Genomic DNA, 14,836 nt, shown 5'->3' on the forward strand with positions numbered 1-14,836 from the left:
TGTATCACTGTATGATTAGACAAGATTGTTGTCAGAGCCAAGTGACATGTATCTTAACCGTTTTGGGTGTACCTTACTACTGGTCTCTGTGAAGTGAGATACTGGAGTAAACCAAGTGCAAATTTTGTCAATCCCGAGCAAGCTCTTGCAAGAAGGAGCAACGACACCGTGGCTGAGCTGGTGCTGTCAAATATCGGCAAGCTGATGGCTGAGCTGGGATCGGTGCTGCCATGGGAGATCAAAGCGGCATGCATGGCCGTGGAGGTGGGCACAACTAAGATCCTTGATCTGATCAAGGGGCGTAGGTCGTTCCCCCTGTACCGGTTTAGTCATGAGGCGACCATCTTGCTGTGAGCTCCTGACCAGTGAGATGTGCATGGCATGCAGGGATGAATGATGCAAGGTGTTCATGGGCGTATGCCATGGCAAGCTCATTGACTCCATGGCCGGCGTAGTGCCCGAGGCTACTTTCAAGGTGGCATTGTTTACATGATCAGAGGTACATGTAGGATGCTGCCATGATGATCTTTCCCTCACCTCCTGTTCCACCGTAAATATAAAGTAGAAAAGATTTCATGCAGAAATCATAATGAACAGGAGAATAGTTCTACCGACAGAACTCAAGAAAGACATACAATCCCATCCAGCACATGTGTATGAACTCAGTGTAAAGAATATTATCATATTCTAAATGTAAACACAGTTTCTGACACTATGTAATAAGTTATCTGAATTAAGAGATTTTGTGTTCACATGTAGAAGCTCCATCCATCCACATGGCAGGCAAACCCTATTTGAGTTCCGTCGTACCTACATGCTTAAGACACACAAATACTTACCATCATTTTCTTCTCTGAGGATCCCGACTAAGACCGTGTTTCCTCAAAGTTTTGATATAATTTCGTGACAGACTGAATTTGTTAGAACCCAGATGGTGCAAGTAATCCCAAGTGAAGATCCCAGTCTTGTGCAAATCATCAAACAGTATCCTGTGGTCCAAAAGAGTCGCTATAGATGAGACTTGCAGACAAAAACAAATTAATAGTTTCTGTTAGATAGAGATGGCACAACAAACTATTTTCTGCATGAGGCATACTATTGTCCGAAGTAGATAAATCTGCCATGAAATCTATTCTACAAATAATACGACCCTCACCGGACTCCATAGTTTCCTATTGATTCGGCTGACATAATTCCAACATGTCGGCGCCCAAATATAACCTGGCATAATTTAAAGGGTTAAATATTTAGCAAACAACTAAATACACACCACCAAAATATGCTAGTAATATTACAAAGGGGTATTGTTCAAGTTTTTGTAGGACAGGTCAACATTCCAGAGTTAGCAAACAGCTCTAAACTCGCCATAGAAGCATCAGGCCCTCACCAACTTAAAAAAAAAATGGTTTCCCCACTTCAAGTGGTGAAAAGGAATACAGAAAATACAGTAAAAGTTTACCTTCTCGCCAGCTATTGATCTGATCTTGCTGTCAGCTGCTGGGCTGTAGACTCTGAGAAACTCAGCTGACAGATGGAACGTACTGCCATCTGCAAATTGAACCTCTACCTGAGAACAACCAGAAACATAGTTCAACTCACTGATATGAGATAGGACATTTGCAGCAAGTTAGTATCAGGGAGAAATAATTTCCTAGCAATATTTGCAACCAACTTTATGTGCTAATGGTTATCACATTCAGACAAAGCGAGTCTTTCTCTGTAACAAATTGTCGCGTGTAACTTTGTTTCAGTCATACCAGATGCCTGATGCTTTGGGGTTGCAGACAGAAATAAGATTGAACATCAAGATCCTCTGGTGATGGGTCACATTCCAAATTCATCGCCAGATAATAATATCACACAACGCTTTGTTAACGATTGATCCGTCAAGATACCAGCAATAGCCAGCCAATGGAGATAACTGAATGAATTTGTGAATTCTGGATAAGGTCATTGAAATGCATACTGTACCGAAAATAAGGTACGACTGGTCAGGAATGGATTAACCAATGGATGCCAGATTCCTGAGCTCTCGGCAAGGAGAATACGAGGCAAATGTCGCTTTCCCCTACCCAGATTAGGAGGAAGCTCGCCATGGACCGCACGCCAGGATTTCACGTCAGTTTCAGCGCTCACAAGTGGCGCATTACCATCACACGGAATGTCTTTTTTCCTGCGCTGCCGTGGAAGCGTGAACTTTTACATTTCAGCTGAATCTGGAAGCACCGAACGGCTAGACGGCTAGACCGCAGCAATCAGAGCAGTTATCACCAGCCCACAGTAGCACAGGATTCAGGTAAATCGGAGGGGATCTGAGGAGGAGGAAAACGTCGCCGCAGGGAGAGGAGAAGGGGGCAAGCGACTCACCGATTTGGGCGGGTGCAGCGCGAGCTTCTTCAGGCGCGGGGGCTGCGCCGCCGCCGCGTGGCACAGCCGCCGGGCCGCCGCGCCCGCCCTCGCCGCAACCGCCGCCATGGAGAACTACTGACTAGCTCACACAGAAGCAGAGCCGGCGGAGGAGCGACGCGATCACAGCCGTCTGTTCCCGACCACGTGGTGGAAGCGTTTTCTCTTTTCTGTGGCCTGCAAAGGCCCACGCCTTTCCCACTTTCCGCCTTCGCCCAGCTCGCCCGCCGCCCACGCACGCGCAGCGCCCAGCCACTTGGAGCCACGAGTTGGATGTTGCGGCGCGCGTCATTAAGGCAGGGGAGCATCTAGATTCTAGACTACATCCATTCCCTCCTCTCCGGCGGCCGCAATGCCGCTGCCGCTGGCGCAGGTGCAGGAGCTGCGGGACCGCCTCTCCGACCGCTTCCGCCCGTGGAGCCGCTCCGCGCAGTTCTGGGTCCGCGCCGTCGACATCTACGGCAGCTACAAGGTGCGTGCGGCACGGGGAGGAGGGAGCTCCTCCTCCTGTTCCATCGGCTCCTCCGCCCGCGCGCGCGCCAGGTGTTCGGTGGTATGCGTGTGATCTCACGGTGTTTGGTTGGCTGGTTTTCGTTGTCCAGGTGTGCCAGCTGCGAACGGGGTTCGTCAAGGATGAGGAGGAGCGGGAGGCCATGTGGGAGCAGCAGCACGAGATCGGCGCCCAGAAGATGTACTCCCTCTGCTCCGAGCTCGGCGGCCTCTTCCTCAAGGTCCCTCCCTGCCCGCTGCTTTCTGTTTTGCCCTCTGATCGGCCGTCTTGCTTACTTGTCTTATACCTTGATGAATCGGAGGGTGACTTTGTGAGGCTTCGCGGACTCCAACAGATGCCACATCCTACCTACACTCACATTCTTTCACCTTTTATTTCGACCAGGCTGCTCAAATTCTGGGGAAGCCCGACTTGGCGCCGACGGCCTGGGTGAAGAGGCTTGTTACATTGTGCGACAAGGCTCCGTCCACGCCGATCGAAGTTGTCAGAGATGTTGTGGAGAAACAGTTCTGCAAGAGCTTTGATGAGATATTCGATTTCTTTGAAGTTGAGCCTGTTGGGTCTGCTTCTATTGCACAGGTTCGTGTTTCGGTACTTCTCTTGGCTGAAGATCCGGTGAATTGTAACATTGGTGCTCTGCATCATTTTTCTTTTCAGTCTTGGGCCTGTGCATGTACCATTTGTTCCTTTGTGCCACTACCCTTTATTGTGAAGATAGTTGGGATAGCCTCTCACTTACTAGCATTGCTGTTTCATGTATCGTTAGGTGCATCGAGCGAGGCTTAAATCATCCAAGACAGATGTTGCTGTCAAGGTACGACTTAGGACTGCATGTATGTGTTCCATAAGCAGCTGTTTCCTTATCTGATATGCTCTGATGTGCCCTAGTGGATCTGGTTCTCCAGGTTCAACATCCAGGAGCTGAACAATTGATGATGGTTGATATCCGGAACATGCAAGCATTTGCCTTGTTCTTACAGAAATATGACATCAACTTTGATCTGTTCTCCGCCACAAAAGAGATGGAAAAGCAGGTTTTTGTTTAGTTCACTAGTACTTTTGTTATTTTTGCTTCTCCTAGTATACTTCTCGGCACCTGCTCTAAACCATCTAGAAATATTGAGCCTCTTGCGGTTTTTATTATTCTCTTTTTTTGTAAATTAAGGCAGACTGGCCTGTATGTTCAAATGTAATCATTTACTCTGTGATAAAAATGGGGTGTCATTTAAAGTCAATGGAGATTTTGTTATAAAATGATGGATCATATCCACACATCCACAAGTGGACTAAACTGGGCCACTAAGGCTATTTACTTACTGGAAAAATAAATAAGTGCAATCTCAGTATTCAACATCTGGACCATTAGAAACAAGATAAGATAACCATTTACTGGGACATTATTAGTGTTTTTTTACTATTAGTATTCGATTGTAGCAGGCCAGATATCTGTATACTGCGAAGCATAAAGTTGCATGATGCGTCTCCTATACGAGTATATGTTATGTGAGTGCCAGTTTGGTTCTTATGCGCCAAGAGATACAAGAAAGTATAATTTGTTTTCATAAGAATGTGCACCTTTTCTGAGATCAAAACTAATAATTTAACCATTTTCTGCGAATTATTGATCTTTTGGGCTTCATTGTTTCCATAGATATGCTATGAGTTTGATTTTGTGCGAGAAGCGAGAGCAATGGAAAGAATACGAGAATTCTTACGTGTCAGCAATAAGAAACCTCCGGTTATGGTGCCTCGTGTGATTCCTGGAATGATTAGCAGGTACATTGTCATATCTTCTTAATCAGCCAAACCTGTTTTTCAAGTTTTATTGAATCCTACTTCTGCACTAAATAAAAAGCTTGTATCATTCGGATGGATTCATTAGAGAAGTTATAATGGGTCATCTGGTAGTTGCAGGCTTTGCTTCTGTTCCAAAAACGATATCCTCTGTGTGATGCTTCCTTACATATAAGGAGTACTTGCATTAGTCTGTACTGGTCAGGCAGGCATTAAATATCATGTATAACTGATTTACCCTTTATCTGTCCTTTAATCTATTATTTTTATTGATCTAGCTGTCCCTCTATCTGCCTTCCTCCGGCTGAATTCTAATGTGTTGTGTGTTTAGGATTTTTAGAGTTCATGAGCGAATCACTATCCATCATGAATTTATTTATTTATGCCACTTCATCACATCAAAAGTGTGTTGCTGATTTTATACCATGCCTTGTTATTCTTCTTGTACTACAAATGTAGGAAATGTGCCATTGTGTATGAACTTATTTCCTTTTAGATAAATGAAAAACTCATTAGCAAGTTAGGCACTTCATATTTTATTGTTATTTTGAAATAAGGTCGTGTATTAGTCAATGAGTAATAGAGTTCTTACAATCGCGCAAGACCTGCTTCGACACGCAGGGCAGTACACAACACCCTCCTACAGTACTGGACAAGGCCATGGGCCACAGAATTGCTTTTTCTCTGAATATTTTGCCCTTTGATGTTGGGCAGATCTCTGGCAATAGTGACTTTATTTTGTTGAGCCACAACTCCGTCTTCTGTTTCTTTACAAAATAAGTACATTTGATCAATTTGTCTTACTTATGAAGTAAGTGAGCCATTTTTTTTCTTTGATAGGGAGGTCTTGGTCATGGAATTCATACAAGGAACCCCAATAATGAATCTCAGCAATGAAATGTCTAAAAGAGGAATTGATCCTGCTGGTAAGCTTGCAGCAATGGCAAAGCAGTAAGCCCCTTCATCTCAAAAGAGTATGGTTCTCATTTCCTTATTTTATGAGGCATACTCGCTCCCTCCCTCCCTCCTCTTAATGCATCAGTACTACTAGAATGAACATATGGGAATTCCACACCATTTTCATCCTTAGTTATTGCGCTCCTTTTTATATGTGTATTAAATTTTTATGTCAAACATGTCCTTTCTTCAATTCCTTCGAGTGCTCTGGCCATCTCAAAAGATACATTCTCCTTTAATGCAGGAAGATTCTAACGGATCTTACACTTGCTTATGGCCAAATGATCTTGAAGGATGGCTTTTTCCATGCAGATCCACACCCAGGAAACATCCTTATCTGCAACAACACAGAGGCAAGTGATGCTTATTACCAAAATGTCAAAATATTTCCTTACGGCAAAGGCATATTTTTAGATGAATATTCTTTTATGGCGACCCTCTATTAGGTAGCTTTGCTTGACTATGGACAAGTGAAAGAAATGCCAGAGGATTTACGACTGGCTTATGCAAATCTTGTCATTGCCATGGCCGATGATGACCTTTTGAGGACTAAAGAGAGTCTGAGGTAAACTCAATCTCTTTTTATGTTAGGTCATTTTTCATGTGATAATTAGATCTGTACGAGGACAGTAAATTCAAATCAATAGTCTTAGTTAAAAAAAATCGACTGCTGGCCTGATATTCCTTAAGGGACCCTCTGTCCCCTCTCATATTTTGCCTGTGGATCTCCTGCAAGCCATCATCAACAAGGCCTGTCAGATCTGCTCAAGTAACTTCTTCTCATTGCTCAGGTGGATTTCCTATTATCCTGTACACACACGACATGCCCTTGGTCATGCAGGCCTGTCCTCACCAACCTCTTTACCTCAAAGGGTTTCTTGAAACTTTTGGCCAATCTGCTGGTTTATGTGTCAATTATCACAAATCATGTGTGCTACCCATCAATGTTCCAGAAGGCAGAACTCAATACCTGGCTGGCCTTTTTCACTGTTTTTTTTTCTCTTTCTTGAACACTGGCACCTTTCCTTCGACGTATGTAAGGCTTCCTCTTGACCTGTCAAGATCCAAAATCTGTGATTATGCCCCCCTCATTGAGCGTATTGAACGAAGGCGTACATCGAACTCTTCCTTTGTTTTCCTTGGGGAACACATCCTTGTCGCTAAATCTGTCCTTCGCTTGCTGCCCACCAAATTGCTCCTTGAGGTTGCCGGAGGGGGTTAAAGAAACTATTGACCACGCTTGCTGTATATACCTGTGGGAAATTCGGAAATCACAATTAGACCTAAATTGTTGGCTACCTGGAACAAGGTCTGCAAAGCCGAAGCTGAATGGTGGTCTGGGTATCCTGATCTCTCGGTCCAGAATGAGCTCCTCTGCTGAAATTCCGTAATAAATTGTACAACAAGCTCGACATCCCCTTGGTACAACTTGTCTGGAAACACTACGTGAGGTTGGTCCGCACGCCTTCAGGTCTACAGGTTCATTCTTGTGGAAGGACATCATCATTCTTTCTGACAAACTCCTTAACACTGCAAGCTGTATCATCACTCGGGGGGACACATGTCACGCCCCAGCCAGGGATTTGAGGTGGATAGGGGTGGAAATGGCTAGGGTTTGTCGAGTTCGTCAGGGGAAGAGGAAAATCACCAGGGAAGAAGATGAGATGCACTAACTACTTTACTCTAAAGTTGTATCTCTTCTCTTGCTTTCTTTCCAAGCCGAAACGGCATATATAGAGTTCATTACAATGGTTCCCTGTAGCTAGGGGCTTTTAATTGGAATGTAAAAGTAAACAGTGAATAAGTGCTGTAGTAAAAGTCAGTATCGGATCTCCCTTCATTCACTCTCACAAGATCTTGGCCTTCCATTAACTGAACCCACAAGTGTCGAATATTTTGGACACTCGGCTCGTCAGGCTTAAGTGTATTGACTGACGGCACTGACAATGCCGCCCGCTTGAGATCAGCTTTGTCGCCAAGGCTTGAACGATGGAAAAGTCGTCTCGATGAAACCGACATCTTCCCAAGTAGCGTCCTTGGGACCCATGCTTTCCCAGTGGATTAGCCATTGTTCCACTGGAATTTCCTTGCGAGTGATAATAGTTCTGGTGTCCAGCCGAGAAAATGGTGTCGTCTTGATCTTGCCATCTTCAGTAACTAATGGAACATGAGGGAGTGGAACAGCATGGTTGCCAACATGTTCTTTGAGCTGGCTGATGTGGAACACAGGATGAATTTCTGCTGTATCTGGTAGCTGCAGTTTATAGGGCACCTGACCGATTCTCTGTAGCACTTTAAAAGGTCCATAATACTTAGATCGCAGTTTCAACGATCCCCTTAACCCAAATGCATTCTGGCGATAAGGTTGGATTCTGATATATACCATTGCTCCTTTCTTCAATTGTCTCTCTATCCTTAACTTGTCAGCTTGCATTTTCATACATTCTTGAGCAACTTGGAGATTTTCTTTCAGCTTGTGCAGTAACTTTTGCTTTTCAGTAACTGTTAACTGAACTGCTGGATTGAATGTATCTGACAGAACAAACTCGCCAATCATAGGGGGTGGGTAGTTGTATAACGCTTCGAATGGTGACTGTTTGATTGCCGAGTGAAAAGAAGTGTTGTACCACCATTCTGCAAATGAGAGCCATTGCTTAGGTTCTTGGAAGACCGTGCTCATGTGGTAATGTTCCACACCCTGATTGACTCTTCCGGTTTGTGGGTGGTGGGCAGTACTGAATTTGAGCTTAATCTTGAGTGCTGTGAACAGTTGCTTGTATATATTGCTTGTGAATATCCGATCCCTATCTGAGACGATTTCCTTTGGAAACCCATGTAGTCTGAAGATGTTGTCAATGAACACTTGCACTACACTTTCAACAGAGTATGGGTGAGAAAGTGCTATGAAGTGAGCATATTTTCTGAGACGATATACGACTACTAGGATAACTTCCTTGCCAGCAGATTTAGGAAGAGCCTCGATGATGTCCATGCTGATTCGGGACCATGGAGCTGCAGGAATTGGGAGGGGTTGAAGTAAGCTTGCAGGATGTTTGTGTTCCACTTTAATCAGCTGACACACAGGACATTGGTTAACAAAGTTTTCAACCATTTTCTTCAGATCTGGCCAGCAGAATATTATTTTGATCCTCTGATAGGTGGCTTTAATACCAGAATGCCCTCCCAATGCAGATTGATGAAAAGTCTCCAGGAGTGTCAAGTCTCATATTAGTAGCAGCTCCCACACAAATCTTTGTTCCATGTTTAATTATACCATCCTGAACAGTGTATTGTGAAGGATCACTAACATCACCAGCTACTCTTTTTAGCAACTTAGAGCTATCAGGATCATTGCAGTAACTGCGCTTAAGTTCCTCAATCCAGTCTGGTACACAAGATCTTATGGCATGAAAAACAGTATCCCTTCTAGATAGGGATCTGCCACTATATTTTCCTTGCCCTTATACTCTATAGAGTAATCAAATTCCAACAATTTTACTAGAAGCTTCTGTTGGATACCTTCAGTTATCCTGAGTTGTCATGTACTTCAAACTCTGCTGGTCTGTTGTTATAATGAGCTTGTTGCCTAATAGATAGTGTTTCCATTTCTTCAATGCCTCCAAGATTGCCATAGCCTCCTTCTCATAAATGGACTTGACAGAAGCTTGAGGCCCAAGGCATTTGCTGTAATAGGCAAGTGTTTTCCCTGACTGCATGAGAACGGGTCCTAGACCTGTGCCACAGGCATCCGTCTCCAGAACAAAGGATTTGAAGAAATCAGGAAGAGCCAATATTGGGCAAGTAGTGAGTTTGGTCTTGAGCAAATTGAACACTTCAGTATGAGTTGCAGACCACTGGAAAGAATCTTTTCTAAGTAAAGTCATGTAGGGAACTCTAGAAGGTCTGGTTAGGTGGTTGAGCTCCAGCAGTCAAAGGGATTGTGTTGTTGCAATCCCTGTTTGGAGGCAGTGATGTAGGTTCAGAAAAGACCAGTGGGAAGTTATCCAGTATATTCTGAACTAGGGGGTTCTGAATGTTTCTAGTCACTGGTTCCTCTGTTTCTAGTGCATACACCTGTATAATATATCCCATCACAGGTTTAGTCAACAGCTTGCTTATAGCAGTTGGTGTAACCAGGGACGCAGGAGCTGTATTGTGATCAGTGAAACAATAGGAAGACCATTTCTGTGCACGGTCAAAGTTTCGAAATCCTTTGTAATAGGACTGACTTTACAGTTTGCACATCCAATCACATCCCAAAATGATACCATAACTGTGGAGGGGCAGGGTTTTAAAGACTGAAGAAAACTTCTTTCCCTGAATGAAATAGGTAGTGAGAGGGACAATGGCAGTAAACTGTAATTTTCCCTACCAGCCACACTGACCTTCTTAACTGGTGTACTGTGTAAATGACAGTTAGCAGTAAGAGCAAAGTCGTAGTTAATAAAAGTGTGTGAACTGCCACTACCCACAAGCGCCACTGCTTGATGTCCCCCCATTTTAATCAGCAGTGAAAATGTAGCAGGGCCTCCTGTGCCAGCTATCGCATGACAATATATCAACATAACTTCAGATTTTTGCTCTGGGTGTTCTGGGGTATTAGGAGTTGTGTGATAAGCTTGATCTGGTGTACGTGGAGTCTCTTGTTCCTCTAATTCAACTGTATCATCATCAATCTCCTGCATGATATGGAGAGTTCTGCCTTGTCTACATCTATGTTCTCTGTTCCAAGGTTCTTTACAATACCAACATGTCTTACTCAGTCTTTTTTTTTTTTTTTTGAAACAAGGCAAAATATTTGCCATTTTCATTGATTAAGGAGAAGAGAATTGCCTGGTTAATTGACGGAAAACCGGGCTAAAACCGATACAATCCCAACCCACATGACATGGGCACCACCGGCCATCCTGGCCACCGACATGGGACACAACCACGACGGCACATGCCACCAGATGGCCACACTCGCAAGCAACCGACAGCTCCGACTTTGACGACGAGCCTCACAAGGAAAATATGCAGGACTTGCGCCGACCGTGCCCTCCGCAAACGACCACCGAGCGCCTGTCATCGTCACCACCTGGATCCGCTCCACCGCAGCTCCGACTTCAAAGCAACCAAGCAACCCACGGAAGAGCACCTCGGACACGCCAGAAAGAACCGACTATCGAAGTCCACGCGGCGACCCGAGCTCCTCTCAACGCCATCATCGTTGCCAACCAGAAACCAGCTCCCCGCCTCAGCAAACCACGCGACGAAGATGCCACCATCCACGGCGAAGATGCCGCAATCCACCAGTCTCTCGATCGTAGCCGGCTCCGAGACGATGCCCCCAAGGAGGAGAAAGACGCGAAGACGCCTCCATCGCCCGATCCAGCGGACCTGAGGTTTCCCTCCGGAGCCAAAGCCGTGGGGAGGAGGAGCACCTCCACGGCGACGCTTCCAAGAAAGATCACGACACCCGCGGGCGCCGCCGTCGCCGGCTCCGATGAAGACCGGAGCAAGGATTTCTCCCGGAGACCACCACCCCCACCGACCGCCGCCCACCAATCACCACCCCTGCTGAGGCCGACCTCACCCTAGCCGCGGGATCCCACGATCCACCGCGCCCAGGCACGCACCACCCCCTGGCCGTAGCCGCCGTCCACCACCGCAACACCATAGTGACCACCACCACCGCAGCAACCATCGCATCGCAAGGAGCAGCAGCAAGATCAGAACCACCAAGGTCAGATCCAGATCGGAGCAGCTCCAGCGAAGCAGCAGGGCAGACGAGTAGGCCCTGCACCGCAGCACACCTCGAGCTCCGGAGGTGCCACGCCCGCCGCGCCCCAACAGCCACCGCGCCCGCCGCGCGCAGTCACCGCCGCGCCCGACCAAGGATCTGCGCCGCACGCTCACATCCAGAGCCGAGAGCCGGCCCACCCACGCGCGCCGTCCACGCCCCAAGTCACGGCCGGAGCCCGGACCGAGGCCGCTGCCCCGGCGTCCCAACCTCTGGCCGCAACCGACGCCAAGGCGAACGCCGGCCGCCCGTCCGCCGCCCGCGAGGTCCCAGATCGAGACCGCTCGAGCACGAACGACCGCGGCCGCGCGCCCACTGCCGCGACCATACGCCTCGCCGTGCGCCGAAGACCACCTCCGCCGCGCGCCAGGACGCCGCCCCGAAGCCGAGCGCCGGACAGCCGCCAATCGCTCGCGAGATCCCCTTTTCCCGAGCGACAGCAGCCAGAGAGCACGCCCCGCCGCCGCCGGCTCTGCACAGGCTTTGCCTGCCGGAGGCCACCGGCGACGGCGAGGGAGAGAGAGCCGGGGAGGGGGAGGCTGTGGGGGACGGGGGGCCGCCGCCCGTGTCGCCCCGGGGAAGGAGCGGCGCGGGGGCCGGGTCCTCGCGCTGTTATTTCTTCGGGTTTATGTCGTCTTACTCAGTCTGATTCCCAGCTGGAGGAACTCGCTCAGCATGGTTTCTGTTAAAGTGTGGTCTGTGAGCCTTCCCCTAGGTCTCTAAGCCTTCTTTGTATTAAATCTGTGTTTGTCGAGTTTGTCAGTGGAAAAGGAAAATCGTCAGGGAAGGAGAGGAGATACACTAACTAATCTACTCCAAAGTTGTATCTCTTCTCTTACTTTCTTAACAAGCCAAAACAGCATATATAGAGTTCGTTACAATGGTTCCCTGTAGCTGGGCTCTTTTAATTGGAATGTAAAAGTAAACAGTGAACAAGTGCTGTAGTAACAGTCTGTATCGGATCTCCCTTCATTCACTCTCGCAAGATCTTGGCCGTCCGTTAACTGAACCCACAAGTGTCGAATATTTTGGACAATGGGCTCGTCAGGCTTAAGTGTATTGACTGACGGTACTGACAACACAACCCTCTTAGGCTCCCCCCTCCATCTCTCTTTATCTCTCTGTCTGAGTTGCTAGACCTTTTTCCACTTTCCTATCTGTTGAAGCTTTTGATGAACTTCAGAGTTCAGGCCGCTCCTCATTGTAAATCTAATTCTCCCCTCCCTCCCTCCCTCTCTGAGCCGCTAGACCTTTTTCTACCTTACTCTCTTCATTCAAGCTTTATATGAACTACATGAGTTCATGCATCTGATACCTGAAGTTACTCCTGGGCGAACACCTTCTCCTATTCCAAGAAATTCTACAATCTTGCTTTCCAGCACACCAGCTTATCTCGTGTTTGGATATCCAAATGCACTTCCAAACTGAAGATTTCTCGTGGCTTCTTCTCAGCCACAGGGATATGCTCATTCATCGAAACTATCAAGTAGGTGAAGATTCCAACTATGTCCTTTGTACTGCTGGCAGCCTAAAAACCAGGGATCGTCTATTTTGGAGGTGCTCCTTCAGCACCTCCTGCTGGCAAGCTATCGGCATTCAGCTAGACGTCACCTCGGATTGCAATCACATAGCATGGCCAAAATCGCCTTCAGGAAGCCTTTCTCATTGGAGGCTTTCATCATTGCAGCATGGGCCAGCATAACAAATATTTTTATGTGCTAGTTTGTAAGAGAACAATCTTGGGCCAATGGGCCAGCATAACAAATATTTTTAATGGGGTCATGATTTGTTGCTGTGTATACTCCATGGAGTATAGCAGACAATGAGATAGAAGCCTCGTTTATAAACAAGGAGTATAGCAGACAATCAGCAAGCTTCGGTATATTACTTGTTTTTCTTATGGATTTATCAAATGTTTCAGTGAATTTGGTTTCAAAACATGGAGTATAGCAGACAATGAGCTAGAAGAACTGTTTCAGTTATCTCTTAGAATGTTTGATACAAGATTACCGCCTGGAGTAACCGTGCTCTCGCCCTTTGCTGATGATTCTTCACTGAATAAAGTTGGAGTAGAGGTATGCGACTGTATTATCTGCACTTCTATAGTTCAAACATGAAAGACAATTGGCATATGTTGTCTTCCTCCATTTACTTGAAAACTCTTACAGGCATACAAATGATTTGTGTATTGGTGCAGTTTAACTTCCTTCTAAAATGTCTTCTTTCTATTTGGTTTGCTACTTGAAGAGCTTCCCAGAGGAATTATTTTCGGTGCTTCGAACGATACAACTGTTGCGCGGGCTGACTGTAGGGATGGGCCTCCGTTTTTCTTGTGCTCAGCAATGGAAACCAATTGCCGAGGAAGCTTTGTTAAAGGCTGGGAGAATAAAAGGTCGTACTTTCAGCATATTGGTACATCTGTCGATGAGTCAAATCTAATCAGCAAGCATCATGGTTTCCATTGTGCTGCTTGCTACTGCTCTTTATATTCATAGTGTCTTTCAGGTTGACTAACTTGAACTATTTGTTTTTTGTTCAGATGTAAAATCAAGAAGACCAACAAGAAGTTTCCTTAGAAGGTTGTTTTAGGGAAGTAGAGATGACAACAGCCAAAGAACCGATATGTAAATCATTCTGTAACGAACTGGCAGTAACCAAAAGGCATTTTTTTTCCTTTTTACGAGGTTGTAGTGCGGGATTATTTGATACTGATTATTTGTTTGTCTTTGATCACAAATTATATATAATATGACAAGAAACATGTACTTTAAAAAAAGGAAAGGAATAAGAGAAAAGTGTATAATTTAATTTGGACTTTTCTTGTTTGGTTCAGTAGGTTTGGGATTTTATTAGAAAGTGAATAGGTTCTGTTAGCATCTACTCCCTCCCTCCCAAAATAAGTATCGTTAATGTAGTATAACTTTGTACCAAATCAGCGATGCTTATTTTGGGTTGGAGGGAGTACTAGACATGATTTTCTGCTGAAAGCTACTCACATAAGAAGAAAAGAGGATAATGTTGATGGAAGTGAATTTAGTGCAGATTTCACCAGGTTTCACTTATGCCTTTTGAGACCCCATGACAGATTATTTTACCTCGTTTAAAAGTTGTGCCACATTTGCGGACATGGAGTTTCTTAGCACAAGCTCATATGAGCTTGGATGAACAGTAATGATCACAGGGTAAAAATGAAATATAAGAAAATAAAGGTAAAAACAAAAGCAAAAAACGAAAATATAAAAACAAGAAAACAATAAAAAGAAAAACCGGAAGGGGAGTCTCCTGAACAGTTTATGTAGGCCGGCCTGTTATCTTTGCGTAGCGATCACAGGGTACGCGCTAGGTCGCGATAGAGCGACTTATGCGCCAAATAGGATACGCCATTT

General features: G+C 45.8%; 2 protein-coding genes across 8 annotated transcripts; one reads left to right on the forward strand and one right to left on the reverse strand.

Annotated features, from left to right (window-relative positions):
• Positions 1-657: 657 nt before the first annotated feature.
• On the reverse strand, positions 658-2,571 carry LOC109781212 (uncharacterized). Of its 3 annotated transcripts, none has more exons than XM_020339811.4 (4): positions 2,368-2,571; positions 1,460-1,567; positions 1,157-1,221; positions 658-989 (listed from the first exon to the last, which is right to left on the reverse strand). In XM_020339811.4, the coding sequence occupies exons 1-4, from the start codon at positions 2,473-2,475 to the stop codon at positions 842-844; spliced, it is 429 nt and encodes a 142-aa protein (XP_020195400.1). In that variant the 5' UTR covers positions 2,476-2,571; the 3' UTR covers positions 658-841. The 3 variants fall into 3 exon arrangements, with proteins under 3 accessions (XP_020195400.1, XP_040260447.1, XP_020195401.1); XM_040404513.3 differs by lacking the exon at positions 2,368-2,571 and adding an exon at positions 1,758-2,084; XM_020339812.4 differs by having other exon boundaries at positions 765-1,020.
• Positions 2,572-2,601: 30 nt separating this feature from the next.
• On the forward strand, positions 2,602-14,258 carry LOC109781211 (uncharacterized). Of its 5 annotated transcripts, XM_073510931.1 has the most exons (13): positions 2,602-2,878; positions 3,009-3,137; positions 3,302-3,496; positions 3,684-3,750; positions 3,806-3,951; positions 4,569-4,693; positions 5,552-5,662; positions 5,872-5,889; positions 5,979-6,025; positions 6,119-6,233; positions 13,372-13,525; positions 13,698-13,842; positions 13,990-14,258. In XM_073510931.1, the coding sequence occupies exons 1-13, from the start codon at positions 2,759-2,761 to the stop codon at positions 14,037-14,039; spliced, it is 1,422 nt and encodes a 473-aa protein (XP_073367032.1). In that variant the 5' UTR covers positions 2,602-2,758; the 3' UTR covers positions 14,040-14,258. The 5 variants fall into 5 exon arrangements, with proteins under 5 accessions (XP_073367032.1, XP_073367030.1, XP_020195398.1 ...); XM_073510929.1 differs by lacking the exon at positions 5,872-5,889 and having other exon boundaries at positions 5,913-6,025; XM_020339809.4 differs by lacking the exon at positions 5,872-5,889 and having other exon boundaries at positions 5,913-6,021; positions 6,115-6,233.
• The last annotated feature ends 578 nt before the right edge of the window (positions 14,259-14,836 follow it).

Source organism: Aegilops tauschii, chromosome 3, assembly GCF_002575655.3.
Source record: "Aegilops tauschii subsp. strangulata cultivar AL8/78 chromosome 3, Aet v6.0, whole genome shotgun sequence".
Lineage (NCBI taxonomy): Eukaryota > Viridiplantae > Streptophyta > Magnoliopsida > Poales > Poaceae > Aegilops > Aegilops tauschii.

Coding starts and splice junctions, on each gene's coding strand:
- LOC109781212 (XM_020339811.4), bottom strand. CDS start 2,475: ATGGCGGCGGTTGCGGCGAGGGCGGGCGCGGCGGCCCGGCGGCTGTGC. Junction 1,568..2,367: donor CGCTGCACCCGCCCAAATCG/GTGAGTCGCTTG, acceptor GGTTGTTCTCAG/GTAGAGGTTCAATTTGCAGA. Junction 990..1,156: donor ATAGGAAACTATGGAGTCCG/GTGAGGGTCGTA, acceptor TTTGGACCACAG/GATACTGTTTGATGATTTGC.
- LOC109781211 (XM_073510929.1), top strand. CDS start 2,759: ATGCCGCTGCCGCTGGCGCAGGTGCAGGAGCTGCGGGACCGCCTCTCC. Junction 3,952..4,568: donor CAAAAGAGATGGAAAAGCAG/GTTTTTGTTTAG, acceptor TTGTTTCCATAG/ATATGCTATGAGTTTGATTT. Junction 13,526..13,697: donor TGAATAAAGTTGGAGTAGAG/GTATGCGACTGT, acceptor TGCTACTTGAAG/AGCTTCCCAGAGGAATTATT.